Here is a 26,982-nt window from a genome sequence, read left to right as displayed (position 1 = left end):
CGCAGTTGTGCCAAATACGTATTGTAAGCTCTGCTTGATTTAAGGAAAATGTACTAAACTAAAGGAAGATGAAGTTGACTAACAAAATGGACACATTTGCAGGGACTACACAGTAACAAAAGGTTTTCCATATCTTTATTTATAAAACATACAACTTGTACATTTATGAAAACATGCGTTTATATCCGACATAAGAAATTTGCACAATGCCCAGGTTTTGGAGCTGAGGTCTCTGCTGGCCTACACTGTAACGCTTTCTCCATTCCAGGAACTGGTTAATGAATAGTCACTGCACAAACCTTTATACCAAGGTACAGCTCGTGTCTGTACAGGAATCACTGGGTCAAGTTCATGTAATACTGCCAGTGGGAGGGAATTCACAAATTAGGTGGACATGTTTTTATCAAGGGGTCCCAATGCTTTGCAAACATAACTTTACTATTGTAATGAGGTGACAGTTGTGCTGCACTTTTACCCATCATGCACATTGTTGTACATTTACAGTAAAAGGAAATATCCATATTGCTTCCATTCATTGAGGGGGACAATTTGCAATTGGTTTTCATTTTTTATCAGTTGTATCAGTTTTTTTTAGTTATTTATCTTTTTATTCAGCAGCTCTTCAGTTTGGAATTTCAGCAATCTGGTTGCTAGTGTCCAAATTACCCTAGCAACCATGCATTGATCTGAACAAGAGATATGAATAGGAGAAGACCTTAAGGGTTAGGGCACACGCTAAGATTCGGGGAGATTTAGTTGCCCGGAGACAAATTGCCTCTTCTTCAGGCGACTAATCTCCCCGAAAAGCCTTCCCTCTGGCTAGAATCTAAATCGCCGACGGGATGGCACTTCGTTTTCCAAAGTCGCCCGAAGTTTCCTTGTGAGGCAACTTCGGCCGACTTTGGAAAACAAAGCGATCTGAGTGCCATCCCGCTGGCAACTTACATTCTAGTTGGCGGGAAGGCATTGCGGGAGATTAGTTGCCCACAAAAATAGCAATTTGTCGCTGGGCGACTAATCTCCCCCAAATAGCAGTGTGTGCCTCTACCCTTAAAGAAAGAGGAGTAATAAAAAGAAGCAGTAACAACATTTTAGCTTTTGTTTTTTTAGACCCCTATTTAAAAGTTGGAAAGTTAGAAGAAGACGGCAAATAATTAAAAAAACTGTTAAAAATAAATAATGAAGGCCAATTGAACAGTTGTTTAGAATTGGCTATTCTATAACATACTAAAAGTTAACTTAAAGGTGAACTAACCCTTTAAATTAATATGATCCTAATAACTGCAATTTGAGGGGATGGAGGTCAATCGAGAAATTGAAGTTTTCTCTAACCACCAATCAGAATTTTGCTTTCCTTACACCATTTAACTGACCACGGAGTGATTGCTGTTATTTTCACATAAGGAGTTAATGAATCAGATATATGGCACCGGTTTCTCCTACTTAACCCCAGCCAGGGTACAATCCATTGATTGTCTACTCCATCCAATATAAAGTATAAACTGCAAAAAACTCGATTTTTAAGCAGTTGTGTTGCCACAGAAACATAAAGGCTTATTAATACTGTGTGAAAGTGCTGTCTTCAAAGATAGTGTTGAAAATATGGAATAATATAATTTACACTTTCAATATAAAAGGTTTGTAAATCCCCCCCCCCCCCCCCCATCATTTAAAGCACTTCTAACTCCTGTATAGTTTCCGGCTGTTCTTGGATCAATTCAACTGGGTAACCCCATACAATCTACACAGAGGTTCCGGGCTTTTAAAATCAGCATTTTAGCATTTACAAAGGCAAAACTGGCAGCTGCTCACCTGATGGGATGAAGCCAGAGAGCTGCCGGTGAGGTTACTGAGCTGTGCTACCATTGCCCACAGACCAATTGCATAGCAGTATAAGAAATGCCCCATTTCCAAGCACCAGAAGAGTAAGAAAGAGCTGCACTGAAGGCTGCTTAGTGGTGAATGCACTGTACCATGTGCACTGCTGCTGCTCAGCGCTACCTTTCTTTCTCAATAAATAATTAAATTACTGTACAAATGGGCAAAACACACGTTTAAATAATATCCCACCTCCATGCAGATTCCCAGGTCAAAAAATTAAAGGTACATTTCTTGGCCAAGTCGTGTATATCCTCTGATCAAATAGAAAGGGTAATGTGCTCCTCTTCCTATCTGAGCTGGTGCAAGGCATGCTGGGAACCCCTGTAGGCCCCTGAAATTGATGCTTCTGTCTAGATTATTTGCTACAGCGGAACAGCGAGGAAGTTAGAGCCTACGGACAGTTTGTCTATTTAGCTGTAAAAAGCCTCGTGAGTGGAAGACTAACCTGGGAATCTCTCTGACCCTGCCAATGCATCCGATAGTTGGGTGATTCGTTTGACCCACGTGAGGACCAGTAGGGTTAGAGCAAGGCCCATGTAAGTCTAAGCAGAGATGTTTATAGGAACAGTAACACCAAATCATTAGTGTTTTAAAGTAATTAAAATATAATGTACTGTTTTCCCTGCACTGGTACAACTGGTGTGCTTGATTTAGAAAGACTACTATAGAACTCAAAGCCTAGGTTACATAACAGATACCAGATTCACTCTGTAGAATCCCATTGTATTCTATCACACAGCGTATCTGTTATCTGCAAAGTATCCTGAGCCTTTTCTCCTTTTTAGCTTGAATGGCTGCCCCCATGGCTACACAGCAGCCTATTTACATAAACTATAGTAGTCTTTCTAAAGCAAACACATCACTTATACCAATGCATAGTAACAGTACCTTATATTATAAAGGGGTTGTTCACCTTTGAGAGTATGATGTAGAGAGTAATATTCTGAGACAATTTGCAATTGGGTTTCATTTTTTATTATTTGTGGTTTTTGAGTTATTTAGCTTTTTATTCAGCAGCTTTTTAATTTGCATCTTAAGCAATTTGGTAACTAGGGTCCAAAACTAATAAAAAGTAGTGATAACGATACATTTGTAGCCTTACAGAGCATTTGTTTTTTAGAAGGGGTCAGCGACGCCCATTTGAAAGCTGCAAAGAGTCAGAAGAAAAAGGCAAATAACTATAAATCTATAAAAAATAAATAATGAAAACCAAAAGTTTCTTAGAATTGGCCATTTTATCAATAATAAAACTTATCTTAAAGGTGAACCACTCCTTTTATTACTTTTAAACACTTTTAATGTATGCTGTTCCTGTTCTTTTAATATGTTTTGTCCATTCCTGAGCTAAATTGCCCAGGCAACATAATGGTTTGATCACCGTGACAACGTATACAACATCTCCTTTCTAAATCAATTAAGCAACCCCTACAAAACAGTTTTAGAGACCTTTTAAAAAATACATGAATTTTTAGGGAAAAAAAAAACGGAAATTCAAATTTTAGTAAATTGGTCCCTAGATTACAGGAATTGCTCTGTGGAATGTTCTAGATAAATAATAGGCAGGGCCCGAGATATGTACCTCTAATTAGCAGCAACAACTCTGCCAGTAATTGAAGCTGTGTTTTCTGAAATGATCACTCCTTGAAAACTATTTGAAAGCAAATTAAGAAAAAAACACTCACATGTAAATTCAACAAACATCGCTCTTTCACACGGGAAGTACTTGAGATTGCACAAGCATGAGGAATTCTGGGAAACGTGTCCCTGATTGTTCAGGGAAGAGATTCAGTATCACACACACGTGTTCTGAGCAACAGGAATTCTCCTCACATGAACCATAAAAATTGTCAGTAGAGAAACACGGCAGATGCAGAGATTGTAAACTCACAGGAAGTGCTGAACTATACAATGAGACGTCCTTGCTTTTGCAGCACTGGCACCGGGGGTTCAGAGGGAAAGAGCTCTGAGACGTATCAGGAAATGGCATCTCGCTCGGCTGCAAATTGGATGTAATGTTTCCTTGTCCTGTTCTGCAACCTGACACTGATTTCAAGTGGCACCATAGGTTTTAGAATCAGCCCTTAAAGTGATAGCGCTGGTAAGTTTTTATCTCCTTCAGTGCCCTGTGGTCAGCTGGGTACACGGCACAGACGTTCACATGGCTGCACACTTCCTTGGAGAAGAATCCTCTGCGTTTGCTTTGCTTCTGATGCTTTCTGCAACACAGCACAGGAATGTAAGCTTCTGTTACATTTGGAGAAAAGCCACATTCATGTTCATATGAGCACAATCAAAACAAATCTCCAGTACCCTGAAAAACCTTCTGCATGAACAAACTCCTCCATGTAGACTTTGTTAAGCTCACTATACAGAGGCTTCGCAGTGGGCCATGGATTTGTTGTGACTGCAAGAATTAACAACAAACATTTTTATAATTAGACCTACCTGCCAAATCTCTTCTTGCAATGCCCACTAGTCCCTCGTAAAGGCCTTTTATAGGGTGTTCTCCTGCCATCACCACTCCATGGAGCCATATCAGCAGCATCCTGTGCCCATGGTCCCGGAAACTTTTAGTACCTGGAATAGAGTAACAGTTAGTGAGGTTGTTAGTAAAATCCTACATTAGAAATATGGTGCTCAATGCCAATAACTGTACCATTGTTAATCAAAAAGAAAAATAAACAAATAATAGAGGGAGAAAGATACAGTTCAACTCATTCCATGGGTCAAAAATCAAACACAGCAAAAAGTTGTGAGGTTTCTCCTAAAGTAAAGACCAGAAATTTTATTTGAAAGTTCAAATCATTTATAGGTAACCGCCTAACGAGTTTCATACCTACTGGGGCACTTACTCATTACGAGTAAATACCCCAGTAGCTATGAAACACGTTAGGTGGTTACCTGTATGTCCTAATAAATGATTTGAACTTTTAAATATAATTTTTGGTCTTTACTTTTGGAGAAAACACAACTTTTTGCTGTTAGTAAAATCCCCCATGTGCTTCATATATGCAACTGCTTTCTCCCTGCCACTGAATAGCCACCATCCCTACACAAATCCTATTGAAGTTCTGATCTCAATATCAGTCAAATCATTTACCTTTCCTATGTGTGTGGCAGTTCTATAGACCTGTCCTCCCTGCATGTGTGGCTGCTAATCTCTAGATCTAGATCCCAAGCTACTACTGGATTGCCATTGTCCATACCTTACCATTACTGACCAATCTGTCCCTGATAAACTGTACTTGCTGATCTGCTTAGGCATTGACACCAGTTTTTACATGCTGAGTGTGCCCAGCACTGTATAAAGTAATGTATTACGCAAAGCCAATGTTACTGCACAATTCTTCTCTTTACAAAGCAACTAACTGTCCTCATTATGCTGCACCAGAAGTTCAAGCCTGGTCCTTTTTGGTTGGGTCTTGCTTTAACTCATATAAATACTTTCAGACTCTAATAGATCCAGGGATATTGAACACAAAATATCAGCATTTCCCTTAAATCTGGGTGGAGTAAACTGTTCTTTGTCCACTCTGAGCCCACAATGTAAGAACCACTGTTCTACACAGACTGCTCTCCAGTTGTTTTCATTGTTTGCTCCATGCCAAATGCAAAATTACAGACTACCTGTCCATTGTTGCTCTATAGCACGTATATGAGCATCTGTGAATTTCCAGTAGTGAGCCAGTTTCTTCCACTCATTTTGTTTTAAGTATTTGGTTGCCAGTCTCCAGATAACAGATCGGATGTGCTGTGTCTCAAATCGATGGTCCTGCCTGAAGGTCAGATGTCTGGCCACCCAAGAGTCTGAATCACTGTTTAGATTGTCCTGCAAGAAAATGAGATTGAAACATTCTATAGTAAACTAGTTTACAGTGTATTGTTGCTTAACTGAGGTCAGGACAACAGTATTTATTAAAGGGCCTCTGTTGAATGCACTTTATTTACAAAACTAAGCTTGGTATATAGGTGTACACAGTACAATATCTTTTTACAGGCTATGAGCAAACCTACAGAGTTGTTGACAGCTCTGTTCAGCTTCCCACACCCCTAATAATGACAGGTGCAGCCCTCTGGGATGCTAAACCATAATAGGAGATTATAATGCAATGTGAGATATAAGGATGGCTGCTGAAATAAGGCCAAAACAGTCATTAAGACATTAATATAAGCTAGTGGTAAAGCAAATAGAAAAGAATTCTACAAATAAAATATACAGTACAAAAAATTAAGGTATTTTTTAAAGTTAAGTGAGACAAGAGAGAGTATAAATATACTAATATTATCTGATGCCAAAGTAAGAAGAAAATAATGATTTGGTCCAAATGGCAGTGTTTGTGTGTGAGTGTGTACTCTACAAGTTAATGTATATTTATGTATATGTATGTACATGTGGTAGGACTGGTAACAGGGTGCTGGAAACAACACTATAACAATACTATTGTTTTTTACCTTCTCCCACTTATAGAAGCGATCAGCCTTAATAATCATATCTGCTAGATTGATATGATTCCCCCGTGCAGCCACATCAAGAGAAGTTTTCCCCTGCTAGAATGAGAAGTACAAATGTGGCATTAGGATAAAATATCGCAAACCTGGGTAAACCAAGGGCTAAATCGAATAACTGCCCCACGCATGTTGTTAAACAGCAACTCCCAGCGGTGCACTGACAATTACTGGCAACAAGGGGACGCTCAAAATTGTAGATAAAAACCATTTGGAAATCCCCCATCCTTGCTTGCTGAACTGGTGAACAATTCTGTAATACGTTCTGGGTAACTGGACCATACCTTATCCTGCAGCTTCAGGTTTACTCCAGAGATGAGAATCACTTCAGCCATTTCTTGTCGTCCATGCTCTGCCGCAATATGAAGAGGAGTTTGCAGCCTCTGCAGAATGATCATAAACCTCATTATACTGGTAAGATCTTAAAGGGATAGATGGTTCTGCTATTTCCTGCAAAGTTCATTAATGTCACCAGCTTTCTCATGGCCTTATCCCTGCCAGTTTGACTCTAATCCCTATACCCTACTTTACTGTCTTTGTTTTGTTTTGTCTTGTCTCCCCCAAGTATCTCTTTCTTACACTAAGGGGCAGATTTATCAAAGGTCAAGTTTAAGAGATTTGTGAGGTTTTTATGCCTCGAATGAACTCACAACTCCCAATATTTTTCCATTTAAGAAAAAAACTTGAATCATTGAATTCAGGATGAACAACCCGAAAACTAAATGAGTTTTCCACGGGGAAATATTTTAATTGCTCAAATTAATTGAGTTTTCCAGCGAAACACACCGAAAAGAACTCAAACATTATGAAGGCTATTAACATGGTGCAAGGGAACACTGCCATTGACTTCTACATGACCTTGACAGATTTAAGATGGTGTATTTTCGGATTCAAGCTATTTCCAGGGTCGGGTTATAAAACATCTTGAATAAAATGTGTGTGTGTTTTTTTAACGAACAGTAATACCAAAAAACTAAAGTGTTTTAAAAGAATGACAATACAATTTACTGTTACCCTGCACTTGTAAAATTGATGTGTTTGCTTCAGAAAAAAAGTGCAGCCATTCCAGCACTGGATACACAATGGATCAAAGGTAAATTCTGAAGATTTCCATTGTATACTACAGAGTTTATCTGTTATCTGCTGTGTATCCTGTGCCTTTTCTCCTTTTTCAGCTTTCATTGGCTGCTCCCATGGCTTCAAAGTAGCTTGTGAATATAAACTATTGTAAAGTTTCTGCAGCAAACACACCAGTTGTGTGAGTGCAGGGCAATCAGTACATTATATTTTCATTACTTTAATGGACTTTCATTTTTTGGTGTTACTGTTCCTTTAACCCTGAAAAAATCTAGGGTTTTTTCTAACCCTGAAAAATTCGAGTTTTTGACTTTAAACTACCCTTTGACTTTAAACTACCCTAGAAAAACTAACATTTTTAACTTGACCTTTGATAAATCTGCCCCTAAATGTGTGCCCCTCTGATTTCTTGCTGCGTAGGTTTGCCCTTCATCTCTCCTGTGCTTTCTGTTGTGCTTATGTCATTCCTGAGGGAGTAGACGTAACTGAAATATAACTGAGCTGCAATCATTTGCCCATAGTAATGACTGGTGTGTAGAGTGAAGCAGGTGTATCAGTATCTGGTTTTCTACCCATCTCCTGCTACTTCATTATAAATGGGGAGATCCATCAGTTCTTACATAATCAGGGATGTCCAGATCACACTCAAAGTCTATTAAGAGCTTGACCATAGCAGGGAAGTTCTGCAGTATGGAGATGTGCAGAGCCGTGGATTTTCTCTGTAAAACAGAATGGCAGTGTAAATATGTGGAAGAATGGGAGATGTTGTGAATGGTTAGTTCACCTTTATGTACTTACATGGTTTACAGCATTGATGTTGATCCCTGCTTCTATAAGGATCCTGGCAATGTCTTCGTGTCCATGGAAAGCAGAGTAATGAAGGGCATTCATACCCTTCTGTTAAACAGAATAACAGCACAGCCAATTAGCATTCAACTAAATGATTAAACAATCCTATGTCACTGACTGTATTAACCTCCTAAATTCCCAGCCCATGTAATAGAATTAAAGTCCCCTACAGAAATAAGAAATCACAGCAGTGGCATAACTAGATATTACTGGGCCTCACAGCATCCTTATTTTTCATGACCCCAAAATGTCTATAGGTTCCCCTGTTTCTACCAATATTTATTCAACTTGTATATCAATTAGGGCCTCATGGGGCCTTTTTACCTCCTGGGCCCCCCTGCAGCTGCAGGGTCTGCTTCCTCTATAGTTATGCTCTTGAATGACAGCTTATCTCAGCAAGTTTAAAGGCTTTTTTGTTCATATCTTGGCCCTGAGCTATACAGCCTTACAATAGGATGCCAGCCAGGGTGTCCTTAATGGACCATAAAAAAGAGACATTTCTGTTTTACTTTACAGCACTTTTTGGGTAGCTATATCTTTATAACACCAGAAAGAACAGGACTTGGTATAAATTCAGTGGGCACACATACCTCTGTTTGGACATTCACCTCACAGTCTGCATCTAAGAGGATTCTCACACAATCAAAATATCCCCCTTCTGTGGCCAGGTGCAAAGCTGTCATGCCTTCCTGCAAGTACATCAAAAACATTAAGTGCTATTGTCTCTTCAATATAAATGTAAAACAGTAGAACCCCCATTTTATGTTTTTCAGGGGACCAGAAAAAAGGGTGTAAAATCCAGAAAAATGTAAAATCAGGGAAATGTATTATAAATAATATATACTGTAGGTGGGACCACAAAACAACAATGTAAAACGAGAGAAAACTTAAAATCAGGGGATGTAAAATTGAGGTTCCACTGTATGTTCAAACTGTGCCCCCCTGCCCCAGCTTATGCACTATATACAGTACAAGAGCATGTACACATAAATGAGATATAGGCATACAAACATTATCCTATAAATACAAGCAAGTGCAAGTGGTAGAAGGATTCCCAGCCAAACAAGACTTTATCTGTAGGATTAAGATTTTTTCTGCCTTGGAACAAAGCACATAAGAGGCCAATTCAATGCTTCCTGATGTCACAGCATCATCTTATTCTGCACCGTGCAGTGTACACTGGGAACTATAGCACAATCCGGCAAGTGTGCCTTAATACGGAGAGGGGAACTGGTTTGTCTAGACAGAAGCAGTACAAAGAAGTACACGCAGTGTCAGCACTACTGCCCTAGTACTGTATTTTATTGTCTCCCCTTGCAGATCCTCTGCATGTCTATAAAGCATCACATCTATTGAGCTAGATACATGTTTAGCTGTTCCACCCTTCTGAGCTGTTATTTTTAGTCCAAAAACACAGGTAGTTATTGACTCCAGAAGAGCTGGCTGCTCCTAGGATTAATGGACTAGTTACGTCAAAAAGTAAAACTTTTTTTTTTTACATTTTAACCTTTTATCTGTTTATCCAGGGCCTACAAATAAGCTATTATTTTGCCAACAAATGTACTATTTTATATTAGAGGTTTTATTCTGTAGTCCAGTAGAGAGCCTTAAAATAGTTTTTGACCTGTTTACCTTCCTGTGTAAGATCTAAACTCATTGTACTCTATATGATTTACATGTGCCTTTTTGCCCAATATGGTTTCCATGGCTGCCAAATTATTATTAGCTTATTTATATCAACTATACTAGTTTTTCTAATGCAGGCACAGTTTTTCCCAGTGCAGGGTAGCAGCACATTATATTTAAATGCATAAAAAGACACTGGATTTCCTGTCCTTCTGACGCTAAGGGCATAGACACGGTCAGATGTGGGGAGATTATTCGGCCATCGACAAATCTCCTCTACTTCGTGGCGACTAATCTCTCCGAACTGACTTCCCTCCGGCTAGAATGTAAATCACCAGCAGGATGGCACTCAGAGCGCTTTGTTTTCCAAAGTCGCCCGAAGTTGCCTCATGAGGAAACTTCGGGCGACTTCAGAAAACGAAATCGCTCTGAGTGCCATCCCGCCGGCGATTTACATCTCCCTGAATCTGACCGTGTGTCTCTGCCCTAAACCTCCAATGTTCCTGTGACCCTGTGTGGCGTGTCTGATGCAGCAAAGCTAGTGTAGGGTTAAACATAGGTTTTCTTTGTTTTCTCCAAAAAAATCAGTTGGTCTTATCCAGTGTAACTGCTTATTTGCTAGCCACTGCCATTGTGTTCATTGGCTGCTCTCTAGTTTTTGGTATTTGGTAACCATCTCGTTTTAACCCGACCTTCTTTTAAAATGGGTCATTCAACTTCAAATTCAATTTTAGTATGACATAGGCAGGGATATTCTGAGATAATCTGCAAATGGTCTACATTTTTAATTTTAAATGAAATAACTTTGGGTGCAGCAGCTCTTCAGTGTGAAATTTCAGCAGTTATCTGGTTGCCATGGTTCAATCTGTCCTAGCAACCAGGCTGTGTTATAATGAGAGACTGAAGGATGAATAGCATCGGGTTAAAATAAAAAGTTGCACAGAGCTATTTTTTTGCTTGTTGGGGTTAGCGACCCACATTTGAAAGCTAGAAAGTGGCAGAAAAAGGCAAATACCGGTAATTAAAAAATCATTAAAACAAATGAAACACAAGTGAAGCATTGCTAAATAAAAGGACATACAGTAGTAAAATTAGGGATGCACCGAATCCAGGATTCTGTTCGGGATTCAGCCTTTTTCAACAGGATTCAGACGATTCCTTCTGCCCGCCCGAACCGAATCCTAATTTACATATGCAAATTAGGGGTGGGGAGGGAAATCATGTGACTTTTTGTCAGAAAACAATGAAGTAAAAAATGGTTTCCCCTTCCCACCCCTAATTTGCATATGCAAATTAGGATTCAGTTCGGTATTCCGCCAAATCTTTCACGAAATATTCGGGGGTTCGGCCGAATCCAAGATAGTGGATTCGGTGCATCCCTAAGTAAAATATACCAAAAGTAATATTAAAGGCTAGACTACCTCTGTGATGGGTCTCCTTCCACTACACGGTGAGCTGCATCCATACACTGTGCTGATAATGCCATTGGACATTATTTATGTATCTTTCCAAGCAGTTTTTATTCCTACATATTTGTCTCCTTTTTATTATTGGCATTATTAGATTTCCTCTTCCTTATATCCTTCACAGAGGATCACATTTAAAGCCATGACTGGGGGGGGGTCTAATCTTTACCCAACATTACACATATGATCCAATTACAGAAGAAGAATGCAGCAATGGAACACTGAAGTACAATAATTAGTTGGCTTCAAATTCTCTACTCTATGAACTCTGCACATACTGAGGGTGCCTGGCTGGGCTTAGGTTTCTAGGCAGCAAATTACTTTCAATACTGATTTACTAAATCTTTGCAGTACCTGCAGGTACCAAATAGACAATTCATTAGTCAACAGCCACAAATGCGGAGTGCTGTATGGCTACCATTAGAGTCTCAGGCATAACAGTTCACAAATTCACTGACCTGATAATTCAGCGAACATTTGTTTACTGGCTATTCACTATTTTGTATTATTCAACATTTGCCATTCAGACCTATTTTTACATGATGCTTGATACATGAATGAAATGAAAGTGTAAATGATCTAGTAGTACAGGTATAGGACCTGTTATCCAGAATGGGGTTTTCTGGATAACAGATTTTTCCATCATTTGAATCTTCATACTAAAAAATCATGTAAACATTAAAAAAACCAATAGGCTTGTTTTGCCTCCAACAAGGATTTATTATATCTTAGTTTGGATCAAGTACAATGTACTGTTTTATAAGTACAGAGAAAAAGTAAATAATTTTAAAAATTTTGCATTATTTAAATAACATGGAGTTTATAGGAGATGGCCTTTCCATAATTCGGAGCTTTCTGGATAGCGGGCTTCCAGATAACGGATCCCATACCTGCACAATTATGTTGGGGTACTACGATAGTAAAAATAGATTTTACTTACTGTATTCTTTTCATTCAGCTCAACCCCAGTCTCCACAATCTTCTGTAAGACATCTATGTGCCCATTCTTGGCTGCCAAGTGCAGAGCAGTGTTTTCATCCTAGTATGAGTAGACAAGTCATTTAAAAGTACTTACTGTGCCAACATTACACACCACTCATTTTCATACTACTGTGAATATATTTTTTATTTCTTTACTTTTTGTTTTTGAAATTACCTTGTCCTTTAAGCTGTGCTGACACCCAGAACCAATCAGGAATTCCACAACCTCCAACTTGCCATGTTCTGCAGCCAAGTGAAAAGCTGTCTTGCCCGACTACAAAGAAGGAAAGATGGGTAATGAGTACAAGTACCAAATAAAAAGCTGGTGCTGTCTGATTTGATTGTTAGTTGATGGCCATCAGAATACTAGATGTCACAGAAGTAGGAAGGTGTAGAATATGCTGCAGAAGGTAAATTCCAAAGCAGAAAGCAGACCAGTCTAAAAGACAGAATTGATAGCAGAGCTCCTGACTGCACAAGGCAGAATTTACATGGATCAGCACTGATGGTGCTGTCCTATTGCAGCAGGGTCCTCTTATAGGATCTAACTGCCTGTGAGACTTGTGCATTCATGTGTGATTTTTTTTTTAAAGTATTTTAACCTAATAAATGGTTTTACACTATTTTAGAATTGTATTTCTCGCCATTGGAGCACAAGAGCTGACCCAGGAGGAGAGTGAGATCTGCTAATACTATGGGCAATATATTGAATTTTCGGCTTGTGAGTAGGAAATTTAGCCAAATGGTGGTGGCTACAGGTTGGGTGCAAATAATTAACCATTTAAATCACTACTGAAAGTGGAAAGTTTTAAAGGGGAAACGCGCTTCAATGAGTAATTTTTGACACCTGATGCTCTCACAATATTTAAATCTACTGCACTATTTAGGTTTCTGTTTTCTCTATCGCCATAGGTCCTGATCTATATACATTTTTTGGAGACATTAGATATATACCTTTACTGTATATATTTATAAAACAAATATGGATAAGGAAAAAGGTACAGTTGACCTTTCCAGTGTAAGTTCTACTGAATATCTGACTTTCCTCCTGAAATGGTTGTTCTATAAAAACATGACCATTTTTAGTGCAAGGTGCATTCTTAAATAAAGTCTTGCCCTTTCTAGTCACAGCTACTTTCCTTTCAGCTGACATCCCTTACATAACAGAGGGAATATAAAACGTCTCACTGTTATTGATAGCATCTGTTGCAGGCACCAAGCCTTTTTTTACTTGTGATTTTATCATGCAAATGGAGTCTCTGTATTTGTATGATGGAAAAGTGTATGTTTTATCAACCAATTAGCCCACAAGCTGAACGGTCATATAAACATATACAGTCTGTGGCCAAACATGTACAGTTTGTCAAATTTCGACCTTTCGATCATCTGCGCATTGATGATCACCTTTTGGGGTGCGGTGTATGCGGTTTTGCTTACAGAACTGCATCAGTCTGAGGTTTGACTATTTAGGGATGTTCATATGTAATCCTTTACATTCCAAGTAGAAGCAATAGTTCCACAACAGCTTACACGACGAAGTCTAGCATCAATAAAAAAGCCTTCAGCTGTTAAACTATTTGTAGGGCTAACCACCTATGATGCTAAACTCTAACAGGAGGCTACACATTATATTATTAGAACTAACTTTGACTGTAAGTACATGGAATTGTGTTCAATTAAAACCTAATTAAACAATTGTAAGACTAAAAGTTTATGTGATATTTATTGCTAATGCTTAAAAAATGTCACTTGTGTGGCCTCATTTGCTTCCCCCCCCCCCTGTTTTTACAGTGCTTAGGTTTGGCCTCACCCTAAAATGAACACTAAAATGAAAAAGGAAAGCCAAAATATGCACAAACAAAAGACAATATGTTTCTTAGATTGCCTGCTACTCAAAAGAATTTCAGAATTCAGATATTGCTGGTTACACATAGGAGGAATTTACAGCAATAGCAGCAGTTATAGAGATGCATGGAGGCCGCTTATTTTTCACATTCCTTAAAGGGGTGGTTCACATTTAAGGTTATTTTTATTATGTTACAGGACGGTCAATTCTAAGCAAATTTTAAATTATTTATTTTTTATAGTTTTGCAGTTATTTGCCTTTTTTTCTGACTCTTTGCAGCTTCTAAAAAAACAAATGCTCTGTAAGGCTACAAATGTATTGTTATTGTTACTTTTTATTACTGATCCTTCTTTTCAGGCCTCTCCTATTCATATTCCATGTTTGCTATGGTAATTTGGACCCTAGTTAGCAGATTGCTGAAGATTGCTGAAGGGGTCGTTCACCTTCCAAACACTTTACTGTTTTTTTGTTTTTTTTAAAGTTTACAGTTGAATGTTCGTGTCTCTGGTGTTTGAGTCTGGCAGATCAGTAATTCAGGTGCAGACTCTAAACAGACAATTTTGCAACATTTAGTTGATACATTTTTCAGCAGCATTTCTGGAGTATTAGCAACAATTGTATCAATTCTAAAAGCTGCCTGTAATGAAATTCAGGGATTCTGGTCAGCAGGGACAGAGATAAGAAATGTATCAACTAAATGTATCAATTTAGACCAGTTTACAATTTACAGTGTCGGCGACCTCCTCTTCCAGATCTGCTTTAGAAGGTGAAAAATGAAACTTTACATTTCAATATTAGAAAAACGGTCACACATAGAAAATAGAAAGTAATTGGAAAAAGTCGTTATTTCTGGTGAACTATCTGAAAGTGTTTAAAGGTGAACAACTCCTTTAACAGTACAGTTAAATTCTGCACCAGTTCAGAAGTGCCTATTGTTTTGCCAGACAGCAGAGTGCTGAGAGTGCACCAGCAAAGTAGCGATCACTCCTTGGGCTGAAAACACATTCATGCAAATCTAACTTATCATTATCATCAGCACCTGGCAGGCTTACCTTATCTACTTTATCAAGCTTGATGCCTTCCAGGTCCTCCATAATAAATTCCATGACTTTGATGTGACCTCTCAGAGCTGCACAATGGAGCAAGTTCCGTCCATTCTGAAATCAAAGAGTTCCATGTATAGATTAGTGATATGTGAGTTGGCAAAACCATTGGGAACCACAAGTTTACCCTCAGTTAGGTATGGGCTGAAGCATTTATTTGGATTGGGTGTGGGTGTGTATTGGCTGCCACAGAACACAGTAGTTATGGTTGTGCTGTGGTTTGGCTCCCCATCCCTGACTGCATTGTTGATAAAACAGTGGTGCCCAGAGCTCTTCTCTGATGTCAGGCTTTGGTAGTCAAGTTCCTTTTCACTATGGGGTCAGGCTAGGCTCAAGTTAAGAAGGGGCATGTTATGGTAGGTACAGATTAGGAAATACTCAACCTGTGCTTCATTAGTATAGATAGAAAATTGTAGCAGGTTTCCTTTGGCTAGGTTAACACAAGCAAATGAGTGTACCTAAAAATGACTTTTTTGTGTTTTTTTCTGCTGTTTTTATGAGTCCTGCATTAAATCAACTTCATGCTGCAGCAAATGTGTCACCTTTTTGCAGCTCAAGATGAAACCTCTTTTCTTGTAATCTCAAAAGTTGCCCTTGTTTCCTCTGGAAAGTTCTACTGGCAAACAGGGTGTCACATAGTTTATTACATGAGCCCATCTCACACTATTGCTTGGTTGACTAGAGCTTTTTTTCTTAGTCTGCTGTAAAGTTAGTGGAGCTGTTTCCATAAAAGAGAGGATCCCAAATTGAGGTGGCCAAAGCCAAGGATTCTACAAGGGCCTCACACAAACACACGCATATAAATGATGCTTTTTATACTAAAAGCAATTTCGCAGACATTTATTTTTTTAATAAAAGCTGGGAAAACCCCTAAGGCGAGGCAAATTGCGTGAATAAGGAAGAAAGTAGTAAAAGGAAACACATTTTACTCAGCCTGCACTGAAATAACATAATGGAAAGTTAGGTTTCTCTTATTCATCTTCTAGAACAGCAATGTACAGCTCAGCACTAGACTTTTTTTTAAAGGGTATTAACATAAGAAAAAATGTTAATAAGTAAAGTTAACTAAATCACTATAGAAAAGAATGATCTGTTTTCGTTTTTCATGAGATTTATCTGCTTTCTCAGGTGAATTCTATTTTGTGTCTATCTGCTTCCTTTCAGATTCTAGCAGAAACATCGTCAATGTCAAAGTAAACAAGATTTTTTTCTTTCCAGTGCAAATCTCTTACCAAACCATACCCATTGTTACCATACAAAATATATTTCTATAAAGGTTATTTCCATGTGAGAGTTGCTAGCCTAAGGACTGATGAGGAATGATAGACAGGAGAGCTGTACAACTAAAGAGATCAGAGTTTCATTCTCCGGCACTGCTCTATAACTTGAGCTTTAGAAAGGGTTCAACTGGGGCATAGCATTATGATGACAAAAGGATTAGTTCTGTTTGTCTTTCCCAAACCCTCTGAATGATCGATGCTCCTCCTCTAATTATATTTTCTGTTTGCCTTGACAATAGACGTCTAAGAACATGATCTGAGGTAAGTCTACTTGAGACACCCTCCTCCACATTGCTTTATTTTTACAGCAAGGCTTTGCATGCTGTGTTAGGTGTATAATGTCATAGGGTTAGTTTTACCTTATTCTGGCAGTTTATTTTGGCTCCAGCATTTACAAGGATCTGCAGAATTGGAAGATGCCCAAACCAGGCCCCAAGCAGCAGTGCATTCATCCCAAACTGAAATACAAAGAGCAGTCTATTAGAAACAGCATACTGCAGACACAATTTGTATGAACTTCAAATATACATGGACTTATACATTTAGGAGGGACATTTACTTAGTTCGAGTGAAGGAATAGAATAAAAAAAACTTCGAATTTCGAATGTTTTTTTTTGGCTACTTCGACCATCGAATTGGCTACTTCGACTACAACTTCGAACGATTCGAACTAAAAATTGTTTGACTATTCGACCATTCGATAGTCAAATTACTGTCTCTTTAAAAAAAACTTTGATCCCTACTTCGCCATCTAAAACCTACTGAACCTCAATGTTAGCCTATGGGGAAGGTCCCCATAGGCTTTGCAAGCTTTTTTGGTAGAAGAAAAATTGTTCGATCGATGGATTAAAATCCTTCTAACCGAATGATTCGAAGGATTTAATCGTTCGATAGAAAGATTTTTCGTTCGAACGAATTGCGGTAAATCCTTGGACTTCGATATTCGAAGACGAAGGATTTACCTTCGGCAGTCGAATATCGAGGGTTAATTAACCCTCGATATTCGACCATATGTAAATCTGCCCCTTAGTGTGTGATGTTCAGCCATTAAATTTTTTTTATTTATCAAAGATCAAATTTTGGAGTTTTTTTATACTCACAACGCAAATGGTTTCTTATTTAAAGGTCAAGTCAACCCAAAAATAAATATTTGCCAAATAACAGAAAACATAATTCTGAGCAACTTTGCATATACATTAATTACAAATTTTCTATGGATTTTTAGTTATTTTTATATGAATTACTATTGAAAGCAGTGTTTGCCTGTCCCTTTCTAGTCTCTGCCCTGATGGCAGCTGATTAACAGACCTGTCTTTGCTGGGGAACTAATACTTGTTCAAAAAGTAACAACCAGGAGTTAAGCAAATGCTGCTTTCAATAGCAGTTGTTTTTACACATAACTTTAAAAGCACTGAAATTTTTTAATGAATGTTTATTGTAAATTTGCTTAGAATTACGTTTTCTTTTAGTAAGCACATTTTTATTTTGCCCATGAATGGAACCTTGAATGGAAAAAACTTGAATCAGCAAGTTCAGGGTTAACAAGAGTTTTCGGGCAAAACCATCCGACAAAAGTTTTTTTAACCAAAGAAATAACCTTGAAAACTCGAATATTTGTGGAAAACACAACTAGATCCTTAATAAATTTGCCCATTGTCCTTATTTTAATAGCAGTTTGTTTCATTATCACTGTCAGAATGGATGCCAAATTACAGATCCTCCAGTTGTTTTCTATTACAGGTATCGGACCTGTTATCCAGAATGGTCGGGACCTGAGGTTTTCTGGATAACAGATCTTTCCATAATTTGGATCTTCATACCTTAAGGCTACTAGAAGATCATGTAAACTTTAAATAAACCCAATAGGATGGTTTTGTTTCCAATAAAGATGAATTATATCTTAGTTTGGATCAAGTACCAGATACAGTTTTATTCCCATATCTGTACAAATCCCTACACATTACCCATAGAAACAATGTACACATCTCATACATACACTGTCTTCCTCATCCACAGGTACATCATGTTCCAAAAGTAGTTGTACCACCTGCCTGTGCCCAGCGCCGGCTGCCCAGTGTAGGGCTGTCCTGTCTGTCTGAAACAGAGATGAGATGACAAAGAACATGATCCACTGACAAAAAGCTATAACATTATATGTATATCAACCTTCAATACCAAACCTATTTCATGTTAATTTATAAACTACAACTCTCTGGAAAATTTTGCAGACAGGACCACCAACAGCAAAGTCAAAGTTTGGCTATGCCTGAAAACATTAATACTAACCACAACTTTCTCAACATAGTGAGACAATATATGTCATAATCATATGTAAGAAGAGGCATATTAGTGGATCACTCTGCCAACCATTGCAGTTTTGTGTATTCAAAAAGATGGGTTATTACACTTCTCACAATGGATATTACTGTATAGAAGTCTCAGCTTTTCTAGACCTTGGTATCTGCCAGAAATGTACCACTTGCAAATCTCAACAGGGTAGTACTGCTCTGTCCTTGGTAAATGATTACTAATATTTTCTGGTAAAGCAACAAACAACTTACAGCCTTGTCCAAACTATAGAAAGGGACCTGGCCCTAAGAGATTCCATGTAAAGGAAGAATGCTCTCAGGATCAGATGCCATACATGAGACAATGCACAGAAATACAGAAGGGATACTGTACCTACACTGTTCTTCACCCGGACATCCACTCCATGCTCCATGAGCTGCTTCATCTTCTCAATGTTGTTTGTCTTGGCTGCCTTGTGAAATTCTCTCTCTGATCGGAGCACTGAAACAAACCACACAAATGAGCACCAAAAAAAGATGGAACCCTGCAATTCTATCAAATGCTGTATTTGTTAGCCTACATTACAATGGATGAGCAAAAAGTCTTTTTTAGGCTACAAATCCAAAAAATTATTTTTTATATTTTTTGGTGAATTTAGGGTTAAGTAAAACCTTATTGGAGTTGGCATCATTCTAGACCAGGGGTCCCCAACTTTTTTTATCTGCCAAATACAATTTTAAATGGAGTTAAAGAGATACTGACACCTGAAATTAAACTTTTTTTTTTCATCTATTATAATATTGGCTTTGCAAGCTACTTCTAACTTTGCCATAAAGTATTTGCATGATGCTTTTACATTACCTGTCTGATCCCCCATGTTCCTGTATGAGGGGGCTGCCATATTTGTGCAGCAGGAGTCCGTTAGCATTAGAAACTGTAACTAACAGGCTGAGATGGGACAGTCAGGTTGGCAAAGTCAGAGTGTCAGAGAGTCAGGCTTAGGAACTTCAACTAACAATTATATACTGTACATAAACAAACCTCTCAGCAAAAAAGGTAACATTTAATGTACATTCATATGCTAAAATTCATTTTTTAGTGTCAGTATCACTTTAAGGAGTAACACAAGCATGCAAACAGTTCCTGGGGGTTCCAATTATGGGCTGTGATTGACTATTAGTAGCCCCTATGTGGACTGGCAACCTACACTGAGGCTCTGTTTGGCAGTACACCCGGTTTTTATACAACCAAAACTTGCCTCCAAGCCTGGAATTCAAAAATAAGCACCTGCTTTGAGGCGACTTTAAAGATGTATTAGAGCTAACTATATTAAAATCACCAGACATTCTGTCTCTTACATGCAGAATTTGTGCAAAAAGCAGACAGAATGAAGAGAAACAGATGCTAAGAGAGATAGTGAAAATAAACTTGATTATTTCAGAAACAATGCAGAATATTTAATTTATTGTATTTACAAAGTTTCTTTCCTGTGCCATATAGCCTTTTTTCAATTTCCGCCATTGCTACGCAGCAGCTTGTTTATATGAACTATAGTAGTGTTTCTGAAGGAGAGGAATAAGCACAAGGGAGGTTGATAGGTGTGTCAGTAGTGAAGGGCATGGAGGAAACCTCAACAAAGTAATTTACCACACTATCCAAACAAGTGTTTTTTTGGTGCCATACATTTTAGTGTTTTGGAATGTGTAAGGCAATGAAGATCTGCATACACATAGCCAATAATAAAATGAAAGAACACGACAAGAGATAAAGGGGATTAAATCTGATCTTTAGCTCTTGAGGGCTTAGCACACATCCTGCGTGTGACATATTGCACTGTGTTTGGATAAGAGGTTAAAGCGCTGACACGTGACAAAGCTGAGAGCATCACTGATCATCTATCAGTCCTGAACGATGCGCCACCTAAACTGCAAACACTCAAGTACACACAACTAACAATAGACACAGACAGCCTGATATTGTTAAAGGAACAGTAACACCAAAAAATGAAAGTGTTTTAAAGTAATGAAAATATCATGTAGTGTTGCCCTGCACTGGTAAAACTGGTGTGTTTGCTTCAGAAACACTACTATAGTTCATATAAACAAGCTGCTGTGTAGCAATGTTGGAAATTAAAAAAAGGCTATATGGCACAGGTTAAATAGTGGATAACAGATAACACCATTATGTTCTACAGAGCTTATAGTAGTGTTTCTGAAGCAGGTGTAAAAACTTAAATGCCACTGAGAGAAAGCCACCATGCAGTACTTGCTGCTTAAAGTGTTTACATTACGCAACATGTTTTGAGTTGTACTGGTTCAATATCAAGTGTAATACTAGATGAGTCTGCATCTACTATCTGCCCACATACAGATCTTTAAAGGGTGGATAGTGGATAACAGATAACACCATTATGTTCTACAGAGGTTATCTGCTGTTACCCGAGCCTTTTCTCCTTTGAATAGCTGCCCCCATTGCTACACAGCAGCTTATTTATATAAACAATGGTAGTGTTTCTGAAGCAGTTTTACCAGTGCAGGGCAACACTGCATTATATTTTTATTACTTTAAAACACTTTTTTGTTGTTGATACTGTTCCTTTAAACAACTTCATGACTGGTGGCAGAAGGCTGGTGCTGGGTGTTGTAGTACAACATATGTAGGGGCTGTAACTAGCACTAACCATGTAAACCAAGTTTTTATACTGTTCATCATACTATCTCTGCATCTCATGATATTACATAGATAACTAACAATGCAGGATTGATAATCTTCCATCAAATATGCTCTGATCTTAAGGACAATATATTAACTCTAACGTTACCCCCACCCTCTGTAAGCGGTGGTCTATAAATGGAAATGCATAGATACCAACTACAATGTGGCCATAGCAAAGGCAAGTCCATTGGGTTGAGTGGAGAAAAACAGATTTTCATAGCTAGCTACCTCACCTGATATTCTGATATTTCCTTGCTTCATTCATTGCCCTGTAATAATATGACCTCCCTCCCACTCGCATGGTACAAGAATTTGAATGCTTTCTGTGATTAGAGCTGACAGGCCGGAATTTTGTTAGACATCTTGCTGTATACACTGCTTGTGTGTGGGGGGAGTGGACGTATAACGACTCAATAAATAGTTATCAGGCCGCCCCTCACATGACTATTGCACATGCCCCAAATGGCTTAAAGGGGAAGGAAACCTAGTCGGTGCAAACCCCCCACCCCCCCACCCGTTTGTTGTCCACCCTCCCTCCTCCCCCCTGGCCTACCCATCCCGCTGGGCAAATGCCCCTAACTTGTTACTTCCCTTCTGCGCAGGTCCAGTCCAGGGAGTTCACAGACGACATCTTCTTCCACGTGATCTTCTTCCTGCTTTGAACGGCGCATGCGCAGTAGGATCATTTCGCCGGTACGATCTACTGCGCATGCGCGTGACTTTTAGCGCATGCGCAGTAGATCCGTACCGGCGAAATGATCCTACGCATGCGCCAAAACGCCGTTCACAGCAGGAAGAAGATCGTGTGGAAGAAGATGTCGTCTGTGAACTCCCTGGACTGGACCTGCGCAGAAGGGTAAGTAACAAGTTAGGGGCATTTGCCCAGCGGGACGGGTAGGCCAGGGGGGAGGAGGGAGGGTGGGCAACAAACGGGTGGGGGGGTGTTAGGTTTGCGCCGACTAGGTTTCCTTCCCCTTTAAGAAAATTGCACTTTACCCGTGAGCCACATTTAAATGTAGAAATAAGTTGGAGAGCAACACAAACATGCAACAAAAAGTTACTGGGGATGCCAAATATGGGCTATGATTGGCTATTGGTAGCCTATAAGGACTTGCAGCCTACAGGAGGCTTTGTTTGGCAGTGCACTTTGTTTTTATGCAACCAAAACTTGCCTCTTTGCCAGGAATTCAAAAATAAGTACCTGCTTTGAGGCCACTGGGAGCAAAATCCAAGGGGTTGGAGAGCAACATGTTGCTCACGAGTCACTGGTTGGGGATCCCTGTTATACAGTGTGCAGAGCTGCTCTACATTACTCTATATACAGCATCTGCTGAGAATAGAGACAGCAGAATGTCAACATTCCACTTAAGCATTCTCAATTTGAGTATTATGTACAAAAATTTCCCCACAAACAAAAACCTACATTGAACAGAAATAGGTGCATGTGTTATGCCTGCACTAAACATTTAACTGGCAAATTAAGTATATAGGCGCAAAACACATGCCTTATGCGTTTCATGCCTGTTCAGTATAAAAATGATGTGGCTTCTGTTGTAAATTATGTGGACCCTAGGTTATTTGCTGTGTGTGTACCCCTATTACTACTGGTTACATTGTATACAGCAAATTCTAATCCCCAGTACCTACTGAGATCAGGTAAAAATGTGAGTTGCAGGTTCAGGTTTCAACACAGGACTTGACCCTAAAGCTTTCGAAGAGAGAGCACAATGGAAAAGTATGTTTTTCAACAACTCACTGTTTTAGTTCCTTAATACAGTAATACAGAGACAAGGAAATAGGGCCCTTTGCCCTGTTATTTTGTTTCCTTCAAACTGAGCAGTTATTATAATCCCCTGAAAGCACTCCCTGTTCTACTATGAGTTTTCAGGTGACAGCCTTGTTGCACAGAAGGGCTTTATGATTTAGAAGAAACAAACTTTACTATGGAGATAAACCATAGCAATTACAGTAGACAACAAACACAAGACATGCTATACCTTTCTATATATAGTTTAGGATAGAAATGCACCGTAGTGTAGGAAGTATTATGGGATTTTTTTTGGTTTAAATCTGGAACTTTTGTCTTTTCCTCACATGCACGGCATATTTACTTGCTATGGAGGAATGATAATATCTTTGTTCCTGCTTTTTCCTTATCAAGATCTGCTTCTGTTGTGCACAGCAGGAAGCCGGGGTTTTTAACAATGCTGTATATCTGACCAAACGCATAATATTTCAGATTATTTCCTTATTTCCTAGTTTATACATTCTGCACATCAGCCGTGTCAGACTTCTGGCACTGAAGAACAAGAGAAGTCAATTTCTCACCAGTAAATTGAATTTCTAACCTGGGATCTGAGGCTGGTGTTCCTCTAATACATATATGAAAAAAAAAATGCTGCACTTTCTATATTGGTGCCACAATGCTTCTTGTTTCTTCATTTTCCCAGGGAACCCTTGTACTGGCATGTGCACAGTATTTGACATCGTTTTTTTGTGGTCCATATTATATATAAATGCATTTCTTTGATTTTAATCAATTTTTTTGTCACCTGAAATGGGGGTTCTACGGTGAATGCACTGAATCCAGGATTCGACCAAATCCTCGTACCTGGCTGAACCAAATCCAAATTTGCGTATGCATTTTAGGGGCGGGAAGGAAAATCTCATAACTTTTTGTCACAAAAGTAAAAAAAGTTTTTTCCACTTTTTCCCTTCCTGTCCTTATAACTTGTTAGGGTGCCTGCTTTCTGCACTATACAGTATGTACAGTTTATGTAAACTGTAAACACACAAATGACTGTTTATTCCAATCCAGTTACAATTAGTCAATCTGTAAAATATATAAATACAGGTATATGCTGATAAAAAATAATATAGGTGTGGACTGTAGACTCCATTTTATCCAAATAATCCAAATTTTGATTTCCTTTTTATCAGTAATAATAAAACAGTACCTTGTACTTAATCAAAACTAAGATATAATTAATCTTTATTGGAAGCAAAACCAGCCTTTTGGGTTTATTTATTATTTACATGATTTTCTAGTAAACATGAGGTATGGAGATCCAAATTACGGAAAGATCCCTTATCCGGAAAAGCCCAGGTCCCAAGCATTCTGTATAACAGATCCCATACCTGTAGTGTGCTAGACATGACTATTATCACTTCTTTTGGTGCAAATGTGACATTTTACTGTGACCACTCTGCTGTGTGTTTCTAAATAGGTCAATAAAGGGGTTCTGTTAGCCCCCAAAATACATTTTTATGTCTCACTATACAGTATGTTGATGTACACTTTCAACACGTACAACAGCCTTAGCAAATAAAAACATTTCTGTTTATAAATTATGCAGGATACAGAAGCCCTGTGACAGCAAAAACAATACGTAGGAAAACAAAATGTCATAGGCTGCAGTTTAGCTCACAGACAAAGCAGATGACAACCGCTCCACGTTATCCCTGCCAATGGGTTTTAATTAAACTTGTCTTTCAGTCTTCCTTTTAAAGGAGGAAATATAGCAACACCTTTATATAAACATACGTTTAGGACACCTGCCAGGAAAAACTGCAGAAGCTTAAACATCGCTTGTGGCCAGCAATTGACTAAAAATAAAACATTTTGACTTTATTTTCTGTTTGTCAGGGGGTCAGAAAAAAAAGGAAAACTTAGAGATTAGGGACATGTTAAAGCTCAAGTACTCAGTCAATAAGCTCAGCAATTAGATTTCTTTTAAATATGATACAGTGAAACCTCAGTAGTACATGCTCTGATGTTAAGTTTTTCAAAATTCCTAGAGTTTTTTTTAGTTAAGGGTTGAATTCTCCTTTAATTGTGACTTTCTATGGCATCTTACAGAAGTCCTTTTCTGGCATTTGCCAGAAACCACAGATTGCCAGTCCAGGCCTGCTATGGTGTCTGAGAAATGTACATGTTGTGATCAAACTGCTCTACAACCCTGAGGCTGAGAATGAGTCTGCTTCTCGAAGTCAAAACATAGCAGCGCTCCCATCTTGTGAAGATAAAACCGCCTTTATTATTTCATACGGCAACTCCAGCAACGTTTCCGACCCTCCAGGTCCTTTCTCGATACTTTGTCAGCTTGAGAAAAGACCCGGAGGGCCCGAAACGTTGCTGGAGTTGCCGTATAAGGCATGTGAAGGTGAACACATCTTTTGCGTGCACCCCCAGAGGAAAATACATATAACGTGTGCTGGAAGATTGCTGTTTGTGTTCTGCCAAGTCCTCGCCCTTCCTTCCTTCCATTGTCTCCAGCAATTTTAAAGTTACAACTCTGCGACAGAAGGATGAAAGATGTGCATGCAAGGCTCACTGACACTTGGGAGTTGTAGTTTAGCTGGTGCTTTCAGGTTAAAGTGACAGCTGCAATTTGCTGACACCACCTTCTCAGTCACCAACCCTTTGTTGGACCCCCTACAAACAAAATGTGTTATATAATATTATTATTATTATATTCAGGGTGCCATGAGAGCACTGCTACTTCCCTTTAACTGACTCTCAGCTCTGAGCAGTGACAAGTCTGCCATCCCTGTCGCTAGTACCTACAGTCTCAGCATCACCATGGCAACACAGCACATCCATGGTGCACCTGGGCAAGTCATGCTTAGAGGCACTGAGGCACAGAAGCGATCACCCACAAAACAACGAGCGCAACCCCAGTGTAGGAGCTCGGCTATAACTTACAGATCTCATCGTCACAGCCCAGCGCGCTCTCCATCCCGCAGCCGGTCTCACTAACTGCTGCTCCTCATTCCGCCGGCCCTTATGGGGCAGCCCTTTGGCCGAGAGGGGTGGGGCCAAGTGCGAGTGCGCAGGAGCCAATGACGTCAGGTGAGGGTGCAGCGGGACTCAAGAGAAGGAAGAAGAGACTGCTTGGTTGGTTGGAGGATGAGAGTGTAGATGACACAAAGGAGGAAATGTACCGCTTTTTCCTGCTCATACCCGGATAGTGATCAGATAGTGATCGCTAGTAAGTCTATATCTGTCTCTGAGTTATTTGTAGCCCAGTATCAGGTGTTATTTTTATCTCATTGTTCTAGGAAATTTGTGTCCCTGAAAATGGGTGACATAATCGCTCTGGCCAATAGGGATACCAGGACCAGCCCCCCAGGTGTCAGTGGGCCCTTGTGCTGAACAAAGAGACTAAATAGATGGAATAATTGATTATAGTATGTAAAGAAAAGAGACTAGCAGAGGTTGAGTGAGGAGAGGAAGAATAATAGTACTGAGAGTGGGCCCCTGGTCTAAGGTTGTTGGGTGGGGCCCCTGGTGTCCCAGTCCGACAAACCTTTTTGGTTCAATAGAAGGGATGGTGTTGAGGTGGGTAAGAAAAGACGTGCTT

General features: G+C 39.1%; 1 protein-coding gene across 3 annotated transcripts; it reads right to left on the bottom strand.

The window, feature by feature from the left end:
• Positions 1-3,115: 3,115 nt before the first annotated feature.
• On the bottom strand, positions 3,116-26,456 carry ankdd1a.L (ankyrin repeat and death domain containing 1A L homeolog). Of its 3 annotated transcripts, none has more exons than XM_018253278.2 (15): positions 26,325-26,456; positions 19,298-19,405; positions 18,612-18,706; positions 16,975-17,073; positions 15,285-15,389; positions 12,562-12,660; positions 12,346-12,444; positions 8,904-9,002; positions 8,263-8,361; positions 8,085-8,183; positions 6,672-6,770; positions 6,334-6,429; positions 5,509-5,710; positions 4,327-4,458; positions 3,116-4,097 (listed from the first exon to the last, which is right to left on the bottom strand). In XM_018253278.2, the coding sequence occupies exons 1-15, from the start codon at positions 26,356-26,358 to the stop codon at positions 4,036-4,038; spliced, it is 1,527 nt and encodes a 508-aa protein (XP_018108767.1). In that variant the 5' UTR covers positions 26,359-26,456; the 3' UTR covers positions 3,116-4,035. The 3 variants fall into 3 exon arrangements, with proteins under 3 accessions (XP_018108767.1, XP_018108766.1, XP_018108768.1); XM_018253277.2 differs by having other exon boundaries at positions 18,612-18,710; positions 19,302-19,405; XM_018253279.2 differs by lacking the exon at positions 26,325-26,456 and having other exon boundaries at positions 18,612-18,710; positions 19,298-19,390.
• Between the last annotated feature and the right edge of the window lie 526 nt (positions 26,457-26,982).

Source organism: Xenopus laevis, chromosome 3L (assembly GCF_017654675.1).
Source record: "Xenopus laevis strain J_2021 chromosome 3L, Xenopus_laevis_v10.1, whole genome shotgun sequence".
In the NCBI taxonomy this organism is placed as follows: Eukaryota; Metazoa; Chordata; class Amphibia; order Anura; family Pipidae; genus Xenopus; species Xenopus laevis.
Note: the sequence above shows the minus strand (reverse complement) of the source record. Positions and strands in the feature narration are given on the sequence as shown.